Source organism: Numenius arquata, chromosome 11 (assembly GCF_964106895.1).
Source record: "Numenius arquata chromosome 11, bNumArq3.hap1.1, whole genome shotgun sequence".
NCBI classification, from domain to species: domain Eukaryota; kingdom Metazoa; phylum Chordata; class Aves; order Charadriiformes; family Scolopacidae; genus Numenius; species Numenius arquata.
In genome coordinates, this window is record NC_133586.1 from 15,554,970 (window position 1) to 15,582,548 (window position 27,579).

Below are 27,579 nucleotides of genomic sequence, written 5' to 3' on the forward strand. Positions count from 1 at the left end.
TTTCTTTGTTCCACTTAGGACAAGTTATCTCACCTGGAACTTGAGCTTGATGAAGAAAAGACTAATTCAGATTTGTTATCTGAGAGGATCAGTAGATGCAGAGAACAGGTATTTGAACAAGTTTTCCAACTCTTCTATAATGATGAGGAAAAAGTGTTATTAGTATCTCAAACAATATAGAATAACTAAATAGTGATTAGCAATAGGGTTTATATACCAAAAAAACAAGTTTCACAAACATGATTAAAAATACTTCTCCATGTCATCACAGGCTAATTTTTTCCTGTTTTCCTAACTGGAAAACTGACACAGATTGCATATAAAGACTGAAGACCAGTATCATCCTCTGATATTCTTGATGCAGTGAGCTTCATGCATGCAGGGATGATGCTATCTTGGGCTTAGTTTTAGGTGGTGAGACTATCAAAGAAAGCCTGGTTGTAGAAAGTATCTTAGATTGAAAGCTCACAATTTTTTAACTGTACTGAAAAGTAGGCCAGCGTAACAGAGTCATGATTTCAAAGGAGGAGGAGCTTAGGAAATTGTGGCATTAATTAGTGAAGATCGCTGAACTGAAGATGCTGGCCAGTTTCAACAGAGAGGAAGCTTTATTTTCATTAAAAGAGTAGAAACCAATCAGGTACATCAAAGATAAGACAGTTGGAAAACGTTTTCCACATAAAAACATAATTCATTAAAGTGTTATATGAGTAGATAGTCTAGGAAGTGGGGAAGAAGGATTTATTAACAAGTTTGTGTGTCATGCAACAGAAAATGTAAAGATAATGTGAGATTTGCCAAGCTAAGTGAAAGCTATCATAGTAATTCAAACAAGTAACAAAAAGGTTCTTGACTGTTACTGTTCTGTTAAAGAAGAAGAAAAAAGTTGTAGAATCTGTATGATGAGATATCAAGATAAAAAGTAATCCAGGTACGCCTTCTCAAATAAATGAATATTTTGCCTATGTCTTCAGTAAGGCAAGTGAATGTGCAGATGGGGGGAAGTGGAGTGGGCTAATGGAAATGAGACCATTGAGCTGGAAGTCACCAAGTCTAAGAGAGTTAGGAGTTCATTGTTCTGAAGAAAGAGGCCTTAATAATATTATTCAAGATTTCTGAAAGAACTGACATATGAAATAATAGGTCCTGGAAAAAAAAAAGATTTATAATAAATCAGAAAAGTAGAGAATAAGGTCTAATGAGTGAAAAAGTAACCAGAGCATCCATGGTCAAGTAGTCAGTAGTATGCAAGTTTTTGATTAGTCCACAGAAAGGAATACGGTGATGTGGCTGTCTTGGAATATTGTGGCCTGGACAGTGCTCTTTGCCTTAGTTTTACATTCTGAAAGATGTGAAACTGATGCATAACTAAATACAGCATGTCTACTACTGTAGCTTTACATGAAGTACTACACCATTAGTAATTTCCTAAAAGTCCAGAATACAGTTTGCATTGAGATAGAACCCATGATAGTCTGTTCTGTTTTCATTTCTCTCTTTCTCCAGAAAAAAAGAATTGATGACATTCTTTTGAATAGCTTTAATTTCAGAGGGAGAACAGAAAGTAAAATGTTAGTTTCTATGTCTTTTCAATGAAATTGTCTATTCCACTGAGACAGCTGGAGAGCTCTAAAGTGAGCTCAGCTTTTTTTCATGCATCCTTGAAAACATCAAGGTGCTGTTACAACTTTGTTGGGACTCAAGTTACTGAGATTCTGTTTGGTTGCAGAATAGTTTTTTTGCTATTATTCCACTGATATTGCACAGACTCTGAGTCAGTGGGTGAAATAGAATGTAAAGGATCCATAATAATGTGGGGTCAGGCTACTGTTAAATTAGGAAACCTTTAATACTAGAGTCTATGCCTGTGTTGTAAGCTTGAGATAAAAGAACCTTAGCCATAGCTGTGCTAGCGGGTACTATAGTAAGTTAATTTGCTAACTGAATGGAAACCTGAAATACAGATGGATGACCAAATTGTTACATAATGCGTAAAAGACATGTTTATTTTGAGGTCTGGAGTTTCTCATTTCACACACAAGTTACAAAGGTTGCTTTGTTTTGATTTTATGCCAGAATGACTAAGTAGTCAAATTACTGAAGAGTATTTCGGGGTCTGCTAAGCATTTATAATGACATGAGAAATTATAATGGCTTGGTTTTGGTAATGTCTGTATTTCTCTAAATGTTTTTTTTTTATGATTATTATAAATGTGTTATTTTAATATACTGTTAATGAACTATAATACTCAAATTTCTAGTAAAAACAAATTGAAACAACTGGTTCTATTTTACATGAAGCCAAATGTTTGAATAAACACTGGCGAGGCTGATAGTTCACATCTCATTTACCATGAAATGTTACCATTTTTTAATGTAAACGCACTTTTGAATCTGGCAATGTCTGGATGGGACACTGTTCTCGTCTTCCCTATCTCATTCTCAAGAAGTACCACAACAAAGGGGAAAAAGTAAAAAAGTTTGGGGGGAAGGGTGGATCATGTCCTATTAGTTTTTAAATTATAAGTTACTAGCAACTCTGAAAAGAGCAAAATGGTCAACAAACACACACATGTAGAAATCTAGAGCTCGCAGCTGCCCTTCGAGTCTGAAGTGAGCAGGGACAGGGCACATTTGAGCACGTGATTATTTTTTTTTCCCTCTTGCCATTTTGGCACCTCTTGCCATTTTGTTTTTGGAAACATAATTGAAAAATACTTAAGATACCCTCATCAATTCTTACATTCTGTGAAAATGCAAACATGAGTCTATTGACTTCGGAATTGTTTCCAGTGAGTGTGAAAAATGGACTAGTTAGTTTCCATGACAATTTTAGAATAAATATAGAAGGATAAAATTGCATTGACTGCATCATTCACTTGCTTTTGATAAAGTGTTCCCAATGGATAGCTGTGTACCTCCTCTTTAGCTGGCACCAGGTGTGGGAAGCAAACAGGTGAAAATGTGGACATGAAGGTTGCTTTTCAGTTATGAAGGATCAAAGGGGTTTGTTTGGCTTTAGCTTACTTGTTTGTTAAATATTGGTTTTTTGGTCACATACTTGAGAATTGTGTATGTAGGAGTGTATATATATATATTTATTTTTATATAGGCACACACATATACATACATATATTCCTTTTCCTGACTTAAGTATTAAGAAGAAACATAGGCTGTGAACCTAGTGCAAGACAGTAAACAATAGTGATGGCATCTAAAATATTAGAAGTCAAATTATTTTCATTAATAATGAGCTCAACAGCTGCTTCTAATCCTAAAGCTGGCACAAAAGACTGTTGTCTAATAAAGCTTTGTAAAATCTGATACTATTGCTTTTCTCAATTCTTTTTTGTTAGCATTCTTCAAATCCAGCTGTGATAACTGTTGCCTTAAGCTGCAGAAATCGTTTATTCTTTTAACATAATTAGAATATATTAGATATATGAAAGGTAGAATGTGAAGCACAAAGCTCCGCATGGTACGTACCCAGAGCCTGTTTTAACTGCTGTGAAATAAATGAAAAGTATGAGCATGTTTGGGCATACAACTGTTTTTTTTCCTTAGTGCGTGTTAATTATGTGTTTACTAATGAAAAGTGCAAGGAGATAAGTGAAAACAGTCTCCATTTCCCCCAGCAGGAATTGTGTCTTTCTGCCCTTCTCTTTTTAAAAGCTCTTGTATATATTTGCACATAGCTTTCTGATCCTTATCAGATATAGTACTTTTCTCTCCCACTGTTTTTCTGTGAAGCTGCTTTTACCACAAGGTGTCCAACAACAGTAGCAGTCATCTTGGAAATATAATAATTGTCCTCTAAATAATTCTTTAATTTGAGATCTTAGGAAGGTTGCACAAATTTGTCACAGCCTTTGAGCACAGTAAGAGCACAGTAGAACTTTAGAGTGGTCCATTGAGCTAGTCCCTACATAAAACAAAAACCCTTTCTTCAGTTAACAGTTGCATTTTTAATTAGTCATTCATTTTACTACAAATTTTGCCTTATTTTTTCTGTGTCTGTCTTCATGGCTAAAGCAATTACAGCTGAATAAATTCTGTAATCCCTTGCTTTATAACTTTTTTCATGTATTTAATGAATAAATGCAGCTATTGTATTAATGAGTGATTTTCATTTTAATGTAGAAAGTAATATTTTAATATATAAACCAATGTTTTACTATATAATGTATAAAGCTTTATTATTCTTAGCCTTCTATGTCACAATGAGAGCTTTTAGGAAATTACCCAGCTGTTGAGAACACAGCCACATGCTAACATTTGTAGTCCAGTAACTGTTATGACCTTAGTTTTCAGGAATGCCTTCTACTGTTCTGAAACCATACTGTGACATACCGTATGCAACTGCATGCATTGCTACCATTGTTTGTATTCATACATTCATTTCAAAGCTACAGAAATAGTCTAATGACTTCTTTTAAGCATGTGATTAGCTCAAAATTTATCTTTTATTATTATTATGTGGTAAAAAAAAAAAAGCCCTAAGGTAAAATTTCATGTGCTGTACTTGTTTAACCTTCACATTCTTAGCATTGCTTTTGGATTTTTTTTATGCAGGAATTCCCAATGGCTTTTGAAAGACCTTTAGTAAGATCAATCTGTAACTTAGAGTTACTTAACTGTGATGGTGTATTTATGGAAGTTCATACGTAGCTGTGTGTAAAGTAGGCAAGAATGCTGTGGCTGCTGAAACCTTTGTCAGTCTTTCTGCAGGTACAATAATTGGCATAGATGTTCTCTGTGTTCCCCAGGTGATATTAATCATAGTAAGCATTATGCAGGGAATAGCACAAATGCTGTGGTAACATTAGCTGTGCCTGGAAAGGCTCTTGTAAAACCTTGAGGGCAGTCCCTGCAGGAATGAGAGGCAAGAAAAGTATTTGGGCACTGCAAACTTTTTGCTTTATCCCCAAAGTTTCAGTAGCAGCTGTTAGGAGGTTTAGAGTTTCTCCTTGATCCTCAGAATTATTTTTTTTTCCAGTCAAGTCCAATAGTGAGATAAAACAAGCTAATTCTGTATTCTTATCTTGATTCTATATTTATCAGGTAGTTTTTTAAATTCTTACATATGGAGAATATACTTTCCTTTTGATTATTGAACATGCAACTGAAATATTTACAGAAACTGCAGCAAAAGTTGTGTTTTAACAAACAAAACCAAGCTCTCCCCAGATCCAGAAGTCAGTGCTCTCCTGGCATGACAGGCATAAAATTGACTGGAGGAGAGAAGGAATGTTCATATCTAGTATGCATCAGAGTCTGTTGAAAAAGAGCTTTTGCTGTTCTCATGAGCATAGAAAACTGTAATTGCCTTTAGAGTTTCTCACTGAGTTGTAGGCACTTCTCTGCAGTTACCGGTTTGTGTTCCATAAAGTGAAACTTCAAAGTAGACTAGTGAGCAGTTTAAAGGTAAGGTGCCACTTCAGAGCTTCAGAATTAAGTATGAAGAAAACAACTGTAGGTGGTGTTTGAAGACTGATGTGATGTTCTAGAACTCAGTTGCCTGCCACTTTATGTCTCTCATGCAACATCTTAGAATGCAGTTCCCTGCTACAGAATGTATATACTGAACATCACTAATAGCCAGTGTGGCTGGAAAACGCGTATAATAAGCACTGGGAATAAGGTGGGCTTCCCAAAGCAGAAAATTTTGTTCAAGATTGTAATTGTAAACTTCATTTGAAATCATGCATATGTCTTGAGTTCTAAGAAAGAACAAATTTTTTTTCTCATTTTGTATGTATTATGTACTTTTTGTATATGTGTGTATATATAGCTACATACAGTATCATATAGATAAATGTAAATTAAATCTTTTATTTATATATCTGTCTTTTCTTTCTATAATAGATTGAACAAATGAGGACAGAGCTACTTCAGGAAAGAGCGGTAAAGCAAGATTTGGAGTGTGACAAAATTTCACTGGAAAGACAGGTATTTATGGCTGGCATACCATCACACTAGCAAGATAACGGCCTGGGTATCTGCTTTCATTAGGAAATTCAAATAAGCATTTAAGGAATACAGTAGTTGGTAGCTGGCACTATCATAGCATCATAGAATAGTTTGGGTTGGAGGGGACGTTTAAAGGTCATCTAGTCCAACTTCTCCTGCAATGAGCAAGGACATTTTCAGCTAGATCAGGTTGCTTAGAGCCCCGTCCAACCTGACCTTGAATGTTTCCAGGGATGGGGATCTACCACCTGTCAGGGGAACCTGGGCCAGTGTCTCGCCACCCTCATTGTGAAAAATTTCTTCCTTATATCTAGTCTAAATCTACCCTCTTTTAGTTTAAAACCATTTCTCCATGTCCTGTCACAATGGGCTCTACTATCCCACCATGGTGTGCTGCTGGAAGTATGTGTTAGTAAGAATAGATTAAAAATCATGAGTATCTTAATATTGATAGTCAAAAGAAAATATTATAATCTTGAATTAAGTCTTCTCTTAATATTTTTTTTCTTTCTGTACTCCCTGTTTTAGCTTGAGGTTTGTTACAGTTTATGTATTTCATATAGTAAACACATACTATGCATGCATCTGCTTATATAATATAGTAAGACGTTTTTGTTGTAGTGAATGCAGGCTTCTCTCTACCACACCAATTCTGTCTATATGTTGGAGCATCAGACATATTAAAAATAAGAAATGTGACAGTTGATATGGTACACTTGTTTTAGAATAAAACTGAGATATCAGCAGAGAAACTTTTAAAAAGCACATACACAGAAAAGACTGTAGAATGTCAAAGACGTGGTTATCCAGTTTAGCTGTAAATCCTTTGACCACTTTTGGATGAGCTGTTCCTCAAAGTGTTAACAGTACTTGAGGAACACTGTTGAAGGTAGATCATAATTTTAAGCAATTGTGATTTTAGTCAAGTACTTTCTTCTGTAGGAGCAAACAAGTGAAAAAATGACATGCCTCTGCAAGAAAAGATACAGATTTGGTAGGGAAATGCTGCTCTCTGTTGTCTGGGAAGGAATATGACTCATAAGTTTCAATATCTGTGATGGAAAGTACATTAAAAATACTTTCTAGCTTTTTGCAAGGTTTTATTCTGCAGCACAGTAGTCTTTGAAAGCACGATTACTATTATAACCCCTAGCTGAGATCCAGAAGAAAGCTATCTTAGCAAGTCATAGTATTAGTGACAGTCTCAAGAACATAAACAGATTGTAATGGGAATTTAGAGAACATGTTTATAGCAGACATCTAAGTTGGTGCCTTAAATTATGTTAAATTGAACCCATCTTAATTGTTTGAGAAAAAAGAGTGCCACCTGCTGGTATATCCCATGTCCATCCTTATACTTTAGTTCTGACTTTCCTGTCATAGCTTTTTCTTAGCGTTTGAGATCTGAGATCATGGCTTGAAGTTCTGTTACAAAGAGCTTTATTTTCTGTTCCTCATGTAACTCTGCTTTTTTTTTTGGCAACTTTATCTTTAGGTCTGTCCTGGTTTGAGGTCCCCATTGAAAACCTAAATTACCTAGTCTCATAAAAATTAAAGTGTAAATCTGAGCAAAAAGTCGACTTATACAAATCCTGTAGCTTGTAAAGTTTTTCAAACAACTTATGTAGCAGGAGTAGCATTGAATAGTCAAGAAAGAAGGGGAAAACCCACAGTAACAGCTTTGATAGAGTAAAGCGATATTGGATGCAAGTAATTTCTTTGTCTACTTGTTTTATCCTACACAGGTGAGTTGCAGGGAAGAATACAGAATTTGACAAAAGAATTGTGTGGAGAATAAGATAGATCCAATGCTATTTGAAGAATTTTGGCGTATTAAGAAATGCTATTGGAAGGGAGTTGCAACCATATGAAGTTCAAAGGTCCATTTAAGCCTAGAACTTTAACTCAAGCTTAGCACTAAATACTTTTAAATAAAGTGCAGTAATAGAAGATGCATTTGTAGTAAACAGTATAATCTCACTGATTCTCTTTTTCCATATTTACTAAATTAAAAATATACTTACCACCTTGTGTTTATCTGGACAAATTTATTTTGTGTTAAGGTGATACTTATTAACATGAGCATGTTTGTAGTAATCAGTTATGTTCCAACTATAGAACAAAGACTTGAAGAGCCGAATCCTTCACCTGGAGGGTTCTTACCGATCCAGTAAAGAGGGACTTGTTGCTCAAATGGAAGCAAGGATCACAGAGCTAGAAGAACGGCTTGAAAATGAAGAAAGGTGAAACTAGTTACAATTAAACATGCATGTTTATGTTTGTTAGTATGGCGTCTTACTAATACTAAGTGTCTAATACAATTAACTTGATTTTTTTTTTTCTCACAAGCATCGAGTTAAAATGATTCCTGTTTCATACAAGTATTGTGAATTTTCTTTTCAAATGAAAGCACTCTAGAAGTTGCCTTATAAATTTAAAACTGGGCACAGTGCTAACATGGTTCCATACCTCATTATTTTGTAAATGTCTGATATCGGTAACAGGCTTAGAAATACTAACTATAATTTAACACTTCCATTTTCATGTTCACTTCATTGTTTAATCTTGGAGGAATGTGGTTTTTTTCTAAGTGTTGCTGTGGAGATAGAAGAAATTCCCCTTAGCGGTCTATGCTTTTGAACAAATTTCTTTGTATGTTGCATGGAACCAGTAAATCAAAGCAGGGCCTGATAGTATTTATTTAATTCTTAGAAAATTGCTAAGGAATTATGTCAGCATGATTTGGAAGTATTTCAGTTCCTTTTTTTACAAGCCTGTCTTTTGTTTGTTTTGTTTTTTCTAGGGATAGAGCTAATTTCCAACTAAGTAACCGAAGACTTGAGAGAAAAGTGAAGGAGTTAATGTTGCAAGTAGATGATGAACATCTCTCATTGACTGATCAAAAGGACCAGGTAGAGGGAAAGACTAATATGTAAATATTGCAAATACCTGATGTGAATCCTACTAGCATAAATAATAATTTATAAAAGATTGGAGAAGAAATAGGTAGATACTGTTTACCCCATTATTTATGAACTCCCATTTAGTGAGATTTGCAGTTCCCATTGTGATCATGTTCTTTTGTCTAGTACTAAATTGTTATTAATTTCTAAAATTATGAAAATGAAGCACATACAGAAGCAATGCTATAATTATTTTAAGAAATTAAGCCAATAACAGACAGTATATGATCCTATGAATATATACACCAAGATATGATCCTATAAATACATACACCAACAGATAATATATACTGTTTTGCCACAATAAAATTTTGTTTAAAGAAAGAAACTATTTATTGTTAAATATAGGCTATAAGTATTGATATACATTGATATTCTAGGAGCAATATGCTCTACCATTCCTGTGGTGTTTGTTGATTCCTAGCTTGAAATGTGGTTTGTTTCACTACATGAGTCAAATAGTTAATATTCTGCCCAAATACTGAACAGTATGTTTCAAATTGCAGACATCTGTTAAGGGAGCAATCTTTTAAAATCCTCTTGATTTTTAAAATGTATTTTATAGTATCTGACTGGTAAAGTTGCTTAACTTAGACACGCTGGTAGCTCCAGTCTTCCCTTATTGATAACTGTCTCTAGCTATCATATAATACTGTCTTACTCTACTAAAACTATGTTCACTTGTTGCTGGTTTTCATTCTTTAAAAATTGTATCCCATCACTTTTCTCAAAGTCTAATGCTGACTTTCGAATATTTCTGAAGCATAGGATTACAGTGTCACTACACTGGCAAAGTTGTGTCTTTATTCTCCCTCTCATAGATGCTGGAAGGATAAAATTCCTTTATTAAAATATTCCTCTAATCAGCTGACATGTAAATATTTCAGTTGAGTTTGCGTTTGAAAGCAATGAAACGTCAAGTTGAAGTAGCTGAAGAAGAAATAGACAGACTGGAAAGTGCTAAAAAGAAACTCCAGAGGGAACTGGAAGAGCAACTAGACATAAATGAACAATTGCAAGGACAGCTTAACACTGCAAAGAAGGAATTAAGGTAGGATGACTTGTCAGACCTTACAATTATCTATCACGCCACCACTCACAACATTGATCTCTTGCTCCTTTAGTCCATGAACTGAGGGCTTCCTCTAACAAACTTCAGGTTTGTCATAAGCTGAAAGAGTTTAAGAGACAGACCTGTGAAACTCTTCTATATTTTCTTTCTCTACAAATGTTCTCCAACTCTTTCAGGGTGCTCTAGGTGCCCAAACTTTCTTTCCAAGATATGCCTGCTGAAGAAAGTCATTGAGGCAGGGAATAAAAAATGGAAAAACACTCTTATCATTTGTAGTAATAAAAATTTCCTGCTAATGACTGAGAGGAACAGCTATCCTGTGTTTAGTTTTCCTCAGCCATCTTTGAACATTTCAGTGTGTAAAGTTTACGGTTTCCCTTCACTGTGACTTCAGTTAAAGGTGCTTGAAAATATGATTGATTTATGTTCATTCTCTTGCATAAACTACCCCTATTGGAGCACAAGTTTCTTTGACATCCTTAAAAAATGTAAAACCTACCTGTCAATGCTTTAAGCTTTATATAAGTGTTCTGCATGTAGATGTTCAGTTTTAATAGCAAAGATGTGTGTATTTTTGTTTTAGTAGACTGAAGAAGTCGCCAAGTAAAGTGTTGGCTGATTCTGATGATGACGATGACGATTTCAGCACGGATGGCGATAGTCTCTGTGAAGTACCTTCAGGAAATAACTTTTCAAAAGATGATGACACAAAAATCTAAATAACTATTGAATCTGTGATTCCTTGAAAGTACTGGAAGAATAGCATAAATTATCAAGAAACTGGATATTCTAGAAGCCAAATGACATAAAGGGATTTAAGAGTTGGGAATATAATGTTTCCATCCATACTGTGCCATTTTATTATTTAGATTTCCTCTGTTTATTATAGAAAACAGGACTGTATTATAAAACAGCTATAAAACATAGATATAGATATATAACTGCTACTGAAAACATGAGGATAATGTTCACATCGGAAATGTGATTTTGCTAAAATTCTTTTTAAGTAAAAAGCCATTTGAAATTAATTCAGAATTAGTTTGCAATTATTAAAAGCTTTTCCCTAAAATTAAGGAAACCGCAGAAGATTATTTAATAATTGTAAGTAGAGGAAAATTATGTATAAAATGTAAATATTTTAAACCTGATCTTTTTATTGACTAGTACTATTTTGTAAATTTTCAAATATTATATAAATCAGCTTCATATGTAAAGTACTTAAATTTATACTGAATGCTATATTTGGGGTTTAACTAAGAAGACGACAAATGAAAATGAATACTTTTTGTGCATTGCAGAGCAGATTCACAGTTCCTGAGCCAGGAAGTACATTCCCATTTTAAAGCCAGTGCAAGTTTTATTGTATGTATTCTGTATATTAGAGATCAACTGTTAATCCTGCCTGTTGACTTTAAAAGGCCCATCGTACCTGCATGGTGAGTGAGGCTTGCCTAGAGCTTTCCTCTAAGCTTCATTTGGGAAGCTTTCTGTTCTTAGTAGGGAAGGGTGAGAATGAGTTAGTTACTACTTGGTAACTTTCATTTCCTGAAATGGACTCCATACTGCCAGGGACAGAACATTATAAGCCTGCTCATTTGAGGGCTACAGGACAGGCTTATCTTAAAGTCTCTAAGGAGTCCCACTTGTTCCAGTAAAGTTACTTGTGGTTTTTGAATTAAGTACATGCTTAAATCTATTCTTTAATTGATCCCAAAATGTCATACACCTAGCAAGAAATTGCACCAAGGAAACAAAGCGTGCAATCTGATACTTTCTAATCTGTTCCTGAGCATCTGTTTGTGATATATTGCAGTGTATGGTCATATATGCAGATAGATTGTAGTATTTCAGTTTACAGAAGTATCTGCATTTTGGGTGATCCATCTGTTCAACAAACTTTGCTGGAAATATAAAAAAAAAAAACATTTCAGATTTTGTTTTAAAAGCATTTTCCATTTTATTGCTAAAAATATAAAGCTGGTTTTTGCCATTTATATTACAGCAGACCGTTTTTGCTCCTTTGCAAATCTAGAATTCTAAGGAAAGGGTGCTACTACATAATTTTGTTGATAAACTATAGCCGAGTCCTGTCTGATTATTAGTATTTGTCCCCAGTTACAGGCCAGTGAGCGCTTCTTCATTGAGTGAACCAAGTAACAGCGTAATTGTAAAAGTACTTTAAACTGGAGTTGCTGGGAGCTTCCATTAGTCCTACAAAGGCATCTGCTGAAGAGGACAAATTTAACAGCTCTGAAATTGAGGCTGATAGGCTTGGTTAAGCAAAACTCCTGACAATGGCAGTATCCATTTTCATACCATTATATGAAATGAAACTCCTGCCTGCGAGATCAGAAATATATTCATACATAGCAGATTACAGACTCTTTTGCCATGTAATTCCCTTCAACTTGATTTTGATGGTTTGAGATATATGGGAAATAATGTGAACGGCATAGTTGTAATACTCTGTTTTGTATATCTTTTCAAGTAGCATACGTCATATAATTTTTTGCATTACTAGCTTTACTATTTTGACAACGTAGAAACTGCCCTTCCTCCAAGAAGATCTGCACTGTACTGTACTGACAATCATCGTATAACCTGTTGTGATTTATTTTTTGTTGTTTCGTTTGCATGTTTATGTAGGCTTAACTTTAAACAGATGATTCCAATCTCCAGTACTCTGTCCTATTGTTCATAGATGACTATTATTTCAAACCACTGGAAGAAAATCACTTAATGCATCTACCTCCAGTTACGCTAAACTGTAAAAAAAAATTAATCCACTTAAAATAAACAGTCAGCCAGCTCTTTCAGTTCTACTTCGTGCACTTAGCTTGATATGACAGTTGAATTTCATACGGAAGATGCCTGTGTTTAAAATATAGCAAGAAAATAACTATCTGGGAAATACGGATACTGTAAGCAAGTTTCTGCATATTCTTTTTGGATAGCTGCTTTCTTTGTAACTTGTAAAGCAGGTGGCAGGTGCAAATATCTAGAAGACTCCTTTTCTCATTTGAACTTATAATAAGTTAGGAGGAGGGAGACGCATTGTTGCAGACTCCTAGTGAGAGTGATCCTGCTTCTTAGACCTCCCTCCCCAGGTGTGTCTTCATAAAAAGAACTGATCTTATTTGTTCATTTAGACTTGGAAATGGCATTTCCTCTTTAGAGTTCTCAAATGATATGACTGAAATAAAAGAAAATCTTAAGATGATGAAAGGGGTATTTCAACTCAAAACAGTTGTGGCTCTGTTTCTTGATACATGCTATCTATGGTCAGGGTAGGGTCTAGGTCTTGATTGCCGTGAAAAACCACTGGTAATTTGATTTGTGCATTCCATCTCATAGCAGTTTTTGATCAAAACTCATCTGAAGTCAAGGTTTAATTTAGAAAAATTTTCCCAATGTTTCCGTGTGATCTGTTTTTAAATTAATTTCAGGAGAAGTTCTTGACCCATAAAAGCAAGCAATAGGGAGAACATGTGAAGAAGCGTGGTTGTGAGACATTCAGTGCCTAGAAGTTTGTACAAACATCGGAGTTTCTGGTGAATTACAGACAGATACAAAGCACGAATTCTGAGTTGTAGAGGCCTTCGGTTTTCTTCAATGATACTATAATATCTCATAAACAAACAGACCCATGCTAAATCACTTTTGATATAAGCCTAACCTCATAACTTACATAGTGGATGCTTCGCACTCTCAGTGTAAGTAATCCATGATGAACAATGAACTTTTTGTCCTTTCTGGGATTAATGGCCTTTTGTATCCCACTGAGATTTTGACCATTTTTATACGGTGAGAGATTTCTATAAAAACAATATTTCTTCCCATTAAAATTCTGTTCTGCCTAAATATACATGTTTTTCAAAACTGTGTAAGATTAATATTGCCATATTCAATTCCTGAAAACTTTTTCCTTAAAAGGACTTATATGGTCATTTATACATTTGTAATTCCTCGTTTTGGAAATCAAATCCAAGTTCTGTTTTGAGTATTTTTACTAATCCGTTATGCTCTGGCAGATCCTCCTGGTTTTCTGAGCCTACTTTTGTAGATAGGAAAATACAAATTAACTTTTGCAAGAGTGTTTTGATGTTTTTAATTGCTAGCGTTTGGCAAGTGCTCCAAGATCTTTCAATAGCAGTTGCTATACAATGCAAAATATGTAAATTTAAAACCAAATAAGTGAACAAAATCCTCCTGTCCTCCATAGACTCCTCATTCACTGTCCAAGTAATAAAACTAAGGATATTCTTCACATATAGTGGATTTTAGTGCCCTTGAGTTTGGAAGGCATCTCTTTGGAATGCCTTTGGAAGGCATCAAGGTCTTTCAGACATCGTATGTCATCTTATTGCATGGAGAAAGAAAAAGGAAAAGCCACCTTCTTGCTGTCTGCTGTACCTGCTTCCCTGCACTGCACTTTATTTAAGGAAAACCTTGTACTATGCAAATAGGCTTTTTTTATTATTCAATCACAGCCAGGTTTCTCCCCCACAATGTAATCTCTTGGCAATGAGACTGTAATTATTGATTAATCTGCCTATTCCTCTGATTTATCCTCATTCTTCTCAACTTAATTCTTTCCTTTTTCCGATTAAATAATCTGTTCTGATTTATAGCTGATTTTCTAAACTGTTCCAGAAGCTATGTGAATTCGCCATTTTTTTTTACAGACCAGCTGTGTGCTTTGCTGAGCGAGCTGCACAGTGCAGTAGCTTCAGCTTTTAGGTTTCTTCTGGATCATGCCGCGTAATTCAGTAATTAAATGTTGATGCTTGTAGCTTACTGGAGCATCCTATCCTATGAGTAGAGCTACACATTTCAGCAGCTTAATTTCTTCAAATATTTAAAAATGCTCAAAGACTTTGCTGAAAGAGCAACATTCTTTAGAGATTCCCAGGGTTTATAACACATTTAATTTGTTCTTTTTTACATAAGGTGCTTATTAGGTCATATGTTTAACACTCTGACCCTACTATGTTATAGTGGGGATAATTTCATTGTTATTTCAAAATTTGTTCATGAGCACTGGGAAAAAGGTATAGAAATGAATTTTTATTTGGAAAAAAGGTATTTTTATTGAGAAAAAGGTATGGAAATGAGTAAAAGGGTTTTTTTTGGTATTAGAGGTTTTTCTTTTAACATGTAAGAAAGGAAAGGCTTAATAAGAAGTACAGTAGTGAATTGGGGTCATTTACCACAGTGAAGTGTGACAGCCCTTTAACGCTTAGGACGAAGGAACCTCATGTAAGGTCAGCAAAGACTGTATGTTTTGTGTGTAAGAGGGAACATTTGGTCTTTTGTCCACTTGTAATAACAATTTGCTGTTTTAATTGGATCCTGAAGCTTCATGCCATTAGCAGAAGAACAGGGAATAAAAAAATTAAATTCTAAGCACAGGTGGATGATGAAAGTTTAAGATTTCCACATTGCCAATAGGAAAACTGTAGGAACACTTGTATGTGAGTGCAGAGAAGGGACCCATTATAGGTAAGTTGAGTTTTTCTGTGCTTTCTGTGTACTTCTGCTTCTTCAGCAGAATGGGCTTTCTGAACTATGCTTTATATATTAGGTTACAAATCTATTTTCAGTAGTTTCAAGCAGTACCTTTGCTTTGGTTGCATGCAATCTGGCTAGGGTGAAACCTACCAATGACATAATGTGAAGTAAGGGAGAAAATATAGACAATTTATAAAGATCAATGCAGGATCCAGTTCTGATTCATTTGATTTTGACCACCTCTTCACTCCTCTTAAAGAGCCTGGCACTGAATGTTGCTTAAGCCATCTTAAACCTACAGGTACCTAACTCGGGTTGGGATGGACGTAAGATTTTATTTCCAGGGAAAGACTGTAAAGGTTCAAGATCAGGATGGTAGGGAACACATTGAACTAGTGCTAGGAAATGCCTATTTCCTGTATGCATTTGCAGCAAAGATTCTCAAGAGAGTCCAGCTGAGACAAACGATAGTGCTGAAAAAGGAGCAGCATATGTTTCAGATATTTCTGTGGATGTGGTGTTAATGGAGACTGATTAGCTGCATACCCCTGTGCAGCACAGGTAGTTCTGTTTTGAAGGAATTGTCGTGGTTTTGACCAGATTAACCAATCAGAGCGACAGATGGCCCCTCCCCCCCCCCAAGGAAAAGAGAGGAGAGGAAGAGATAAAAGAGATTTATGAGTTTAGAAAAAAACTAAACTACTTTAATGAAAATATTAATAAATAATGAAATAATAAATAATTAAAAAAAAAAGAAAAGAAAAAAAAATATATATACAGTATATACAAAACCGTATCAAGCTCCCAGGGTGATGATCACGTCACCGGCAGGCACAAGGGAAAAGTCCCAGGCTGGACTCGGTGATGGACGGGAGCTGGATTCCGGATCTGGAGTCAGGATTGCTCGGATCGGGATCAAAGGCAGACGAACAGACAGGGTCCTCCTCAGATGTCGGCCATTGAAGGAAGAGAGATGACCCTTTGATCCCTCAGCTTTTATACTGAGCATGATGCAGATGGGATGGAATACCCTGTTGGTCAGTTTTGGGTCACCTGTCCTGTCCGCTCCTCCCTACAGGTGTGACCCCTCTACGCTTTTCCGCTTCCGACCCTCCAACGGGGCAAATAACAAATTTACCTGACCTTGGTTGTTATAGCAATAAGTATAAGCAAGGGCCTCTCTGCATACCATTCCTTGGTATTATCAGGTCTTATCACTATGAGAGCGAGCAGTTTCTGAACAATATGCCGTTAATTTCAGAGTTTAGTTAGTTAGAAGAGGCCCAGCTAAAAAGGAAAAATTACTGAACAGAAAATTAGTTCTGTTTTACCTCAAACCAGGACATTCCACCCCTTATTCCATACCATTTGCATTGTGCTCTGATTATCATTACATCTTATCCATCAAATACATACAAATATATATACAGAAGTCCCTTATTTATGATTTATCTTTATACACAAAAGTTCATTGAGTTCTTTTAGTCCATAATTGCAGGTTTTTGTCATAGCAGACTCTCAGGGCAGAAAAGATGATATGAAATTCATTGTGGTCCATATCCACAGGTAGCATGTCCCTCTTGAAGAGTTTGCTGGACATCACTCGGAGAAGCTAGCTCAGGTTTCACCACCACTATTTATCCTGAAAAACACTTATTAGATAATGTTAGTATTATATAACAGTTAATATCATACAGCTCAGAATTGAGTATTCTCACCTAGGGTTAAATTTCCTTGAGGTACACATTGACTTTCTCCATTCTCCAGCATCACCCACCAAGTACATCCAGGTCCTTGGGCAAAAACAGTCCCACGAATGGGTTTGCCATTGCCTGAAGGAGGGAAAACCCAAACAGTTCTTCCCAACATATTCCTGTCATGCACCACAGGGACTCTATCCCCTTCTACATTATGTAAAATGTCCGATTGAGCAGGACCAGCTCGATTGATGGATCCCCTGGTATTAACTAACCAGGTAGCTTGTGCTAGATGCTTGTCCCAATTTTTAAAGGTTCCACCCCCCATTGCTTTCAGGGTGGTTTTCAGCAATCCATTGTATCTCTCAATTTTGCCAGAAGCTGGTGCATGATAGGGGATATGATATACCCACTCGATGCCGTGTTCTTTTGCCCAAGTACTTATAAGATTGTTTTTGAAATGAGTCCCATTGTCTGACTCAATTCTCTCTGGAGTACCATGTCGCCACAAGACTTGCTTTTCAAGGCCCAGGATGGTATTCCGGGCAGTGGCATGGGGTACGGCATAGGTTTCCAACCATCCGGTGCTTCCTTCCACCATTGTAAGCACGTAACGCTTACCCTGGCGTGTTTGAGGGAGTGTGATGTAGTCTATTTGCCAAGCCTCTCCATACTTATATTTTAACCATCGTCCCCCATACCACAAAGGTTTTAACCTTTTAGCTTGCTTGATTTCGGCGCACGTTTCACAATCGTGGATAACCTGCGCAAGAGCGTCCATGGTTAAATCCACCCCTTGGTCCCGGGCCCATTTGTACGTTGCATCCCTTCCTTGATGACCTGAAGTGTCATGGGCCCACCGAGCTAAAAACAGTTCACCTTTATGTTCCCAGTCCAAATCTGTCTGGAAAATCTTAGCAGCCTGGTCCACTCGCTGATTGTTTCGATGTTCCTCAGTGGCTCGACTCATGGGTACATGAGCATCTACATGACGTACCTTTACAACTAGTTTCTCTATCCGTTCAGCAATATTTTGCCACAATTCAGCAGCCCAGATGGGTTTACCCTTGCGCTGCCAGTTGCTCTGCTTCCACTGTTTTAACCATCCCCACAGAGCATTTGCCACCATCCATGAGTCAGTATAGAGATAGAGCATTGGCCACTTTTCTCGTTCAGCAATGTCTAGGGCCAGCTGGATAGCTTTTACCTCTGCAAATTGACTTGATTCACCTTCTCCTTCAGTTGCTTCTGCAACTCGTCGTGTGGGACTCCATACAGCAGCTTTCCACTTTCGATGTTTTCCTATAATACGACAAGATCCATCAGTGAACAAAACATACTGTTTCTCATTATCTGAGAGTTCATTATATGGTGGGGCCTCCTCAGCACGTGTTACCACCTTATCTAGTGGCATTGTGAAGTCTCTGCCTTCAGGCCAGTTTGTGATCACTTCTACAATTCCTGGACGATTTGGGTTTCCTATTCGAGCTCGCTGTGTGATTAAGGCAACCCACTTACTCCAGGTAGCATCGGTGGCATGATGAGTAGAAGGAACTTTACCTTTGAACATCCAGCCCAACACTGGTAATCGGGGCGCCAGGAGGAGCTGTACTTCAGTACCAATTACCTCTGAAGCAGCTCTGACTCCTTCATATGCTGCCAATATTTCTTTCTCAGTTGGAGTATAGTTGGCTTCAGATCCTCTGTATCCCCGACTCCAAAATCCTAGGGGTCGACCTCGAGTTTCCCCTGGTGCTTTCTGCCAGAGGCTCCAGGTAGGGCCATTATCTCCGGCTGCAGTATAGAGCACATTTTTAATGTCCTGTCCTGTTCGGACTGGTCCAAGTGCTACCGCATGCACAATCTCTTGTTTAATTTGCTCAAAAGCTTGTCGTTGCTCAGGACCCCACGTAAACTCATTTTTCTTTCGAGTCACTTCATAGAGAGGTTTCACAATCTGACTATAACCTGGAATATGCATTCTCCAGAAACCCACAACGCCTAAGAAGGCTTGTGTTTCCTTTTTGTTAGTAGGTGGGGACATAGATGTTATTTTGTTAATGACATCCATTGGGATCTGCCGACGACCATCTTGCCATTTAATTCCTAAGAACTGAATCTCTCGTGCAGGTCCCTTGACCTTACCTCTTTTCACAGCAAAACCTGCTTTCAGAAGAATCTCGATTACTTTCTTACCTTTCTTGAAAACTTCTTCTGCTGTGTTACCCCACACAATGATGTCATCAATGTACTGCAGGTGTTCTGGAGCTCCACCTTTCTCCAGTGCAGTCTGGATCAGTCCATGGCAAATCGTAGGGCTGTGTTTCCACCCCTGGGGCAGTCGATTCCAGGTGTACTGGACACCCCTCCAGGTGAAAGCAAACTGTGGCCTGCACTCTGCTGCTAAAGGAATAGAGAAAAAGGCATTAGCAATGTCAATTGTAGCATACCACTTGGCTGCCTTTGACTCCAGTTCATATTGCAGTTCTAGCATGTCTGGCACAGCAGCACTCAGTGGTGGTGTGACTTCATTCAGGCCACGGTAGTCTACTGTTAGACGCCAGTCCCCATCAGACAGGAATGCTTTCAGCATCTTCAGACCTTGAATACCCAAGTGCCTGCCAGTATCACAAGCACTTATTTTGTGTGAGTCACTTTTTATTTTATCTTTTTTCCAGAAGGAAATTGTGTGTGTAGCTCTGTGCTTTCCCTTGGATTTGGCTTTTTGTCAAAGATGTGGTTAATTCTGTGGGTTTTTTGTGAGAGAGAAAGAAAACATTGCTGGCCTTGGAGTGGAAAGGGAGATGAGACTGTTTCGGACTCGTCCCTGGGAAAACTCAATCTGTGCCAGAAATGAAATTTACTTTTCTAGAAAGCAGTTCCAGTGTGCATAGGAGAGCTGAAAGGTCATGTCTCACACCCACAGACCTGGCTATTCTCAGCCCAGCCCACAGCCTGGCCTTTATTTTCCTGGGAGATAAGGACTGAGACCTGGAACTTGACTTGGCTGAGGCTGGCAGCACGTGATTTCTGTACTACAGATGAGATTGGGATTGGTATACTTTTAATTTTGTTCTTCAAGTTTTTGGTTGAAGTACAGGAAATACTATTTAAGGAAAAAGGACTCAATGGGTATTCATGACTAGAGCATGAAAGAGCAAATACCTGTTCAGGCACAATACTGAAGGCAGAGAAAGATGGGTGTGCATCGCTGCAAGTGTAGTATCAGCTGATTTGGTGCGTGCCTGAAAACATAATCCCGACTGTTTAAAATTTCAGTGGCTATGGTAACATTGTGGTTACTGTAAATCCTTCCCAGCACGGACCATCTTCATCTGAGTTCTGGCGTCTTCTTGAATATCTGCTGTGTAGAAGAGCTTTTTGACAGAGTCCCAACGAGCCTCTTAATTTGGCTTTTAAACATGTCACCAAAAGGAAAACAAAGGAAGCTGAATCATCCAGAGAAGATGGGGTGGTCTAATAGTTGCAAATAGAGCACTGGGAACCAGGAGGAGTCTGGTTTCTAACCCATTTGGGCTGCTGCTTTAGTCCTTGACCTCCTCATACTTTTGTCAACATGCCTAGAAAATGGAGCACAGAACTAGACCGTGACAACTTGATACTGTGCTGTTAAAACATCCTCGAAAAAAATGTTAGGATTTTCAGCATATCTGTTTTCTGTGCTGTGTTTAGCCCGTTGCCTTGGTGCCTGGGATATGCTGCAATGCTTTCCAAGTGGGGAACTCTTTTACCTGCCACACATCTGAGATTGAAGGTCTGCAGTACCAGCAGCTCTGTGGAGTAATCAGCAGCTCTTTGCTGGAGTGTCTTTGCTGCAGGACAACAGCCTTAAGTCTCAACTTCCTTGCTTTGTGGGGAGTTCCTACTTTTTTTTTTTTTTTCAAATAAGAAAATGATTTATTTTGTAGAATGGCTATGAAAAAAAAAGTGAAGGAAAAATAAATTAAGTCCAATAAAACTTGTAAAAGTCCAGTAAAAGCTATAACGTCAGCCAACCAAAGAAAGGAAGCTTCCTGAGTCAGGCTATGTTTACTTTAAACACAGCTCACTGTGCCTTGCTATTTCAGTACATATTGTGTGTGGTATCCAGCTATTTTAAAGATAAGATCAAATCCTCAATTTGGATCAAAACATCTCTCCCAGCTGTGAACTTCTTGAGCATTATTAAGAGTCACAATGAAAGACCATGGTCTAAGTGGTGCTGTACATGATACCACATGAGGATAAATATTTGTCCGGATGCCCAAGCCTGCTATACAGCTCAATAGAATTCATCTCTTCAGTTTGCCTGGCATCCTTTGGCTAGGAAACTTTTTCAGATGGACTGAATTTAATAAGCATTGTGGGATAAGCACAGAAGAGAAAAGAATGAGTAAGAAATAGGGCCACTACAGCTGCTACCTGTATGAGGGGAAAGGAATCTTTGTAGGTGTGCACATGATAAGCTTCCATGTACCATATGGTAGTATTGATACAGAGTGGGGATGGTAGAAGGAAAACTGCAGTCTACTTAACCTCCTTTCTTCTTCTGTCCCTATTGCTGTTGCTGGCTTCTCTACTGAGAAAATAAGCTATAGTGGCATTGGGAAACCCCTACTCAGTAAGCTAGAGTCATTCATGGCAGGAGAAAGGCAGCTGTAAGCTGCATATATAACAAACCAACTCAAAATGCTTACAAACTCAACTATTTGTTTTTTAAAATGAAACAGGTTCTATCTAAAGACATGTAAGACCACATGTATGTGGTCAACAAGTATATGTTTGCAATAGGTCCCATGAAAGTATTTTTTCAAAGAGAGAACTGAATTTTCATCAGACCTGTCGTCCTGTGACAACTCCCATGAAACAAGCCCCAGCATCATCCCTGCTGGGCCACCTACTTACCACCCTACAACGGTGCAGGTCAGTATCTCCGGAGTACCAATTTGTGCTATGCTGTGGTGTGCTTTCTAACATGGTACCTGGCTGATGGTCTCTCTTGCATTTCCCAGCTCTGGTCCTTCCTTCATCAGTGACAAGTGCAGACATTCTGTTGGAAGACCCAGTGCATGGCATTAAATGTACCAAGGCGGAGAAGTGAGGAGTCCTGACCACTAGATGTTTGGAAAACATAAGAGATAACATTAACTTATTCACAGAAGCACAGGTTCCCAGGTGCTGACAGAAAGGTCTGGCTGTTTGATTGATGGCTGTTGGGAGATTTTGCTTTTTTGGGAAAGTTTGGAGTTTGGGGGTTTTTTGTTTTGTGTTTTCTTTTGGTCAGAGGGAAAAAAAAAACAAAACAAAACAAAACAGCCTGGGGAATTTTCTCTCCTGCTTGTGTTCTCTAGGAGTCTGTTGGGTTTTCTCTCTCGGGAGTGAAATCTTGACTAGATGCATGGGGTTTTATTTTACTTAGCTTGCCTTGTGTCCACAAGTAAAGTGAGAGGCAGGCAGTATCTGCAGTCTGCTGTGGTGATGTTGCCAGGCTGGTAGTACAGGAAATGTCATGACGCACTGTGGGCATGACATTAAACACCTGTCTTTCAGTTTATTTGAGCAAAATAATGAGCTTTTTGTACTTGTACAATTACTGCTTACCTAGCTTCTTGTTGCAATGTGTTTGTATTCACCTGGAGGGCTTTTACTGTAAAGCTTCACAATGCTGTTTCCAGGAATAGCAGGTGCTTATGACTCAAAGTGGGATGACACAAGCCTCAGGAGCCTGTGTATAAACTGCTGCATCTGTAGATGTCAATGTGCTACCAAAGGAACGACGTTGGCAGTTGCATCTGAAGGTGCAGGTGGCAGAAGGGAACTGAATACCTGGAAATTCAGTGGGACAGGGAGTCTGCTTAGATCTGTTCTATATAGTGTCAAGCTTACCACGAGCATGCAGGATGACTAACTCCGTGGTAGAGTACATCTCCGCACTGAGTGATTAAATGGACCTGTACCTTCTATACCTGCCAAGCCTAGAGCATCAGATATCGGGTAATTGAGTTTTGATTCCACAAAATTTTGTAAGTCTTGTCATTTTAGCTTTTCTTCTCAATAATATACCAAGCAGCCACAGACCACACTGGTGATACCCATTGCACAAACTGCAGTTACAATTCCCTGAAGCCTACATGCAGTGACACGCTGCTGATCACAAACCTGGGTGTGCACGGTGGCCGGAGACCAGATGCAAGGCCCTTTGAGGATGCTCTGCAACCAAGGGCAGAGAATCAGGTAAAAGCAGCACGTTTTAACTTTGATTGGCACTTTATCTAGTCAGTGCCATTGTTATCATCACCTTTATAATTTTTACAAATTTAGAAGTAATATGAAGGGAGAAAGGGAGACTGATACCCATTAACTTTGCTGCTCTGAAATTCTTCTGTGCTTAGCAGAGTTTGACATTTCTGGCTCTTGAGAAAAATGAATTTAAAAAAAAAGGGGGGACAAAAAGGGAAAGCTGGTGCAAGTTTTATGGAGAGAGAAGGACTATTTTTCCACTGAAAACATTTGAAAGTCTTGATCATGGGAACTGACTAAGATGCCTCAGACAAGTTGTTGTTCTCCCCAAAGGCACCTGGGGAGCGCACCCGCAGGTGGCAGCAGAGAGTGGTGGTGCTGGTGGCTATAGCCCTGGCAGTGCCCCTGCCTTCCTCTCAAAAGTCCTGCAAACGGGAGTCTTAACCCCATTTTGCAGGTATGTTTTAATACATTGTGAATTGTGTTTAATGATGCAATGCCCTCTGTATACCCTGACTATGCATTTTGCCAAAATGCAGGGGTTTGTTGCAAAGAATCTCATTCTTATATCCATGAAGCTGGTGACAACTGCCCAGTGGCAGTACTGCCTTACTTTGTTGATGTAACCGTTCAATATAGTGAGGATGACAAAATTCATCCCTCTGCACTGCTAAGCAGCCGGGGAGCCCAGCTGTGGCTGTCATTGCAACTGAGGTATTGCACCCTCCCTGTTGACTTGTGTTAATTATGCCCTAATAGTGCACCTTTTGTCTTGTTTTCCCAGGCAGCAACTGGTGTGGAGCCAATCATGGTGCTCCCTCTGCAAAGAAGGTTCACATATAAACCAACCTAAAAGAGAGACTGATGCACTAAAGGGTATTTCAAAGCTTTGGAATCTTGAGATTGAGCTCCTGCCAGAGCACAAGTTTCTTGCAAGATGGGGGAAATTATTTAATCCTCCTTGGATATCAGTTCTCTTGCGATGAAATACAATACAGAACAGCCAGGTTCCCAATGCAGAAGTAGTCTGTACAGAAAGTGACCTGCTGCTCAACAAAGATCCTTTTCAGTACAGAACCAGAGTCAAAATAGCATTCAAGATGAGAAGGTGCATGAAGTGACTAATGCGAAAAGGGGTATGGTGCTTTCCTGTAGAAGTACTGCTGCTGTAAGAAGTACTCGGATACTATTGCATGACTCTTAAGAGGACAGAAAACTGAGTGGTTCTGCGTCTAGAGAAAGTAATTTGAGGGACAGAAAGAGCATAGATAACACCTACTGTTTGCCATTTTGTAACGCTGCAACAAGGAAAAAATCACCAGAACAAAGCAAGGAGAATCAAAATTGGTACTTTTTAATACCCTATGATTAGACACGCTGGTGGTGATGGTGATAATTTAGTAGGAAACAAAAGTTCATAGCTAGCAAAAATACCCATTATTCATGAAAATGTGTCAGCAGGAGTTACTAAACCTATAGTTCAGGAAGTAAGCCAGTCTCTAATGATTAGAAATCCGGGGAGTGGGAGGATAATTACCATGTCTCCTATGAAGTTCTTACATATCTTTCTGAAACAGGAAATCCTGACCACTGACAGAGAAGATAAACATCAGCTCTGATGCAGCCTGGGCATTTGTACTACTCTGCATAATACTGAGTGATGATCAGGGAGGCAGTATTGAGGTAGTTCATGACTATGGCTGGACTATGACTTGATGGAAAGAATTTAACGGAAACCAAGTTGTCTTTTGCCTCAATATTTGAACATATTCTCAAACAAATGACTTTCAATACCGGTTTAGACCTGGGTTCATTCCATCTAACTTCAGGCACTGACCTAGGAAGATGTCAGCAGTGTAAGAAAAGTATAAACAGGTATGTTCATTAGGGGACCGGAGTGTTTACACTTATTGTGATCTTTCTCAGGAGTTTCCTTTTTTTTCACCTGACTTGGTAAGATCCTAGTATCTCTCTCTCTCCCTGAAAACATGGTTACTGGAATATGGATTGACACCAGTGGCCAGCCCAGTTGCAAAGATACTGACCGTGATGTGCAGAATATGACATCTGCAGACTAGTGAGTCTTGAGCAGTCACCATTTCACAATGTGGGCCTTAAGGGTTCCTCTACTTTTCCAGAATTCACACAGGACAGAATGAACTGTAGTGAAATGCATGTGGTTTATTTACTGGTGACCTACACTAGCCATGTCATCAGGAATCTGTAAAATTTTATAGATTAACAAGGCTACTTGAACAGGTTCCCCACTTTGCATTACCAAGCTCTGTACAAAATCATGCTTTTCTAGCCCAAGGGAAACCTCAGAATTTCTACACAGGGAAACCCTAATCTTTTTGGAAGGTTTTACATTAAAATGATCAGATGGTATTTACCAAAAGACAGCTAAAAATTCAACCAAAGCAATTATAAATGTCTAGACTATATGTGGCTACAGAAACATTGGAATTCAATCGTATCTACATAACAGGGTAAGTCAGTGAATTATAACCTTTGTGTTGCTGATGCAAAGTGGTTGGTGGTACCCAAACATGCTCACTTAAAGGTAGCCAAAGAATCTCAGCTCTATACTGCAGCTATTTCTGGTACTGTCAGACAAAGAGCAATCTAACCACAGGCTGAAAATTTTCCAGAGAATTTGATGGGATGTGTGGAAACTATGCCAAACACCTGCAGTATTGATAGAAAATTAATAAACAACATCAGCGACAAAAGGTTAAAAAATGAAGAAATTGTATAGGTTCTGTAGATGGGGGAAACAAACAAAAGACACTTGAACTATGCTAGCAGTGCCATTTTGGCAATACGAAAGAGATTACAAACAATTTTAAAGCTATGTGATTGACAGTATGCACTCAAGAAATCTGTGAATGTGGGCCAGTAGCAAGGAAGCAAAACCACCCCGCCTTATTTCAGGTATCCTTAATGCTAGTGTTCATCTGTATGTGTGTTTGTGTGGTTGTCTTGCACAGCAAAAATACAACCTAGAGATGTGGAAGTTAATGTTAGATTCCCATTGGGAACTTCAGCCAAATATCCAAATATGTTTCAACTGATTATTTTTCTAGATCCTTCCATTGGTGTCAGAGAATCACCTTTATATGGAAATGATTCTGAATCTGAGGGTGAGATTCTGTTCATGGTTACAGCAGATTTATGTAGAAAAGGCATACCGGAAAATACATAACATACATAAACAGGAAAATTTGGCCAACTGAGCAGGACCCAGAAAGTGTTCTAGTTGATACTTGTCTCCCATTGCAATTTATGCCCACGTTGGCAACTGTTCCTTGTATAAACCAAGGAAAGGAAAACAATATTCTATTGAGAAACCTGCTTCAACATTGTCTCCCTAAAGACAGGAACAGAAATGCTCAGCAGGAATACAATTCTGATTGGGTACTTCAACGATTTTTGTCCAATGTTTAATTCTGTAGGATCTTTTCTACTAAGTATTTTCTCTTTCTTGTTAATTCATCAAAATACTAAAACATGTACATTAACCCAGGAGAACACCAAAATTTATAGAGACTCTGTAACTCCAGTCATATAAGGAGAAGTGGGAAATGTACCAAAACTACTCCTTAAGAGCTTATTAACCTGTCTGCTGACAGAATATTTTGGTGTACTTTTCACTCTAATGCTTTAGCAAAAAAGCAGACTGTGTGTCACAGGACAGCAGACTGAAGATTTCTAAAGAGTTTCTTACTCCTCCAAACGTCTTACTCAAATAAAATGAGCTAGAAAATGAACAACCATCAGATTTTTCAATGCATCCAGTGCATTCTATGAATGTATTAAGATATTATAGCCTCTGTGCAATGTCTGTAGAAATTACTGGGAATTTTGCTGTTGACTTTAGAGAGAGGAAGATTGGGCCTTTTGTTACTATATTAATAATTTGGTAAATATTTCTCTAAAAGGTAGGAAGATAGAAATTTCCAGGGGCAGAGCGATGGTCTAACATCCTGTTTTCAACAGTGGCCAGTTCCCAGGGCCCCATCGGAAGGCAAATCCCCTCCTTTCCTTCCCCCCATGTCTAGTGTCAGTTGTGTCACAGGAGATTACTGTCAGTCTCTCCGATCATTACTAGCTCTGGGGTGAACCT

At 38.1% G+C, this 27,579-nt stretch overlaps 1 protein-coding gene across 2 annotated transcripts in view; it reads left to right on the forward strand.

The window, feature by feature from the left end:
- The window catches only part of CGNL1 (cingulin like 1), a 46,591-nt gene extending 33,766 nt beyond the window's left edge, over nucleotides 1-12,825 (forward strand). The window contains exons 13-18 of one of the 2 annotated variants that reach the window (XM_074156509.1): nucleotides 19-108; nucleotides 5,866-5,949; nucleotides 8,089-8,213; nucleotides 8,774-8,882; nucleotides 9,821-9,984; nucleotides 10,589-11,910. In XM_074156509.1, coding sequence (XP_074012610.1) covers nucleotides 19-108; nucleotides 5,866-5,949; nucleotides 8,089-8,213; nucleotides 8,774-8,882; nucleotides 9,821-9,984; nucleotides 10,589-10,724 — 708 coding nt within the window. In that variant the 3' untranslated portion in view covers nucleotides 10,725-11,910. Of the gene's footprint in view, nucleotides 1-18; nucleotides 109-5,865; nucleotides 5,950-8,088; nucleotides 8,214-8,773; nucleotides 8,883-9,820; nucleotides 9,985-10,588 lie in introns of both variants that reach the window. The other variant, XM_074156508.1, reaches the window with a different exon arrangement.
- The last annotated feature ends 14,754 nt before the right edge of the window (nucleotides 12,826-27,579 follow it).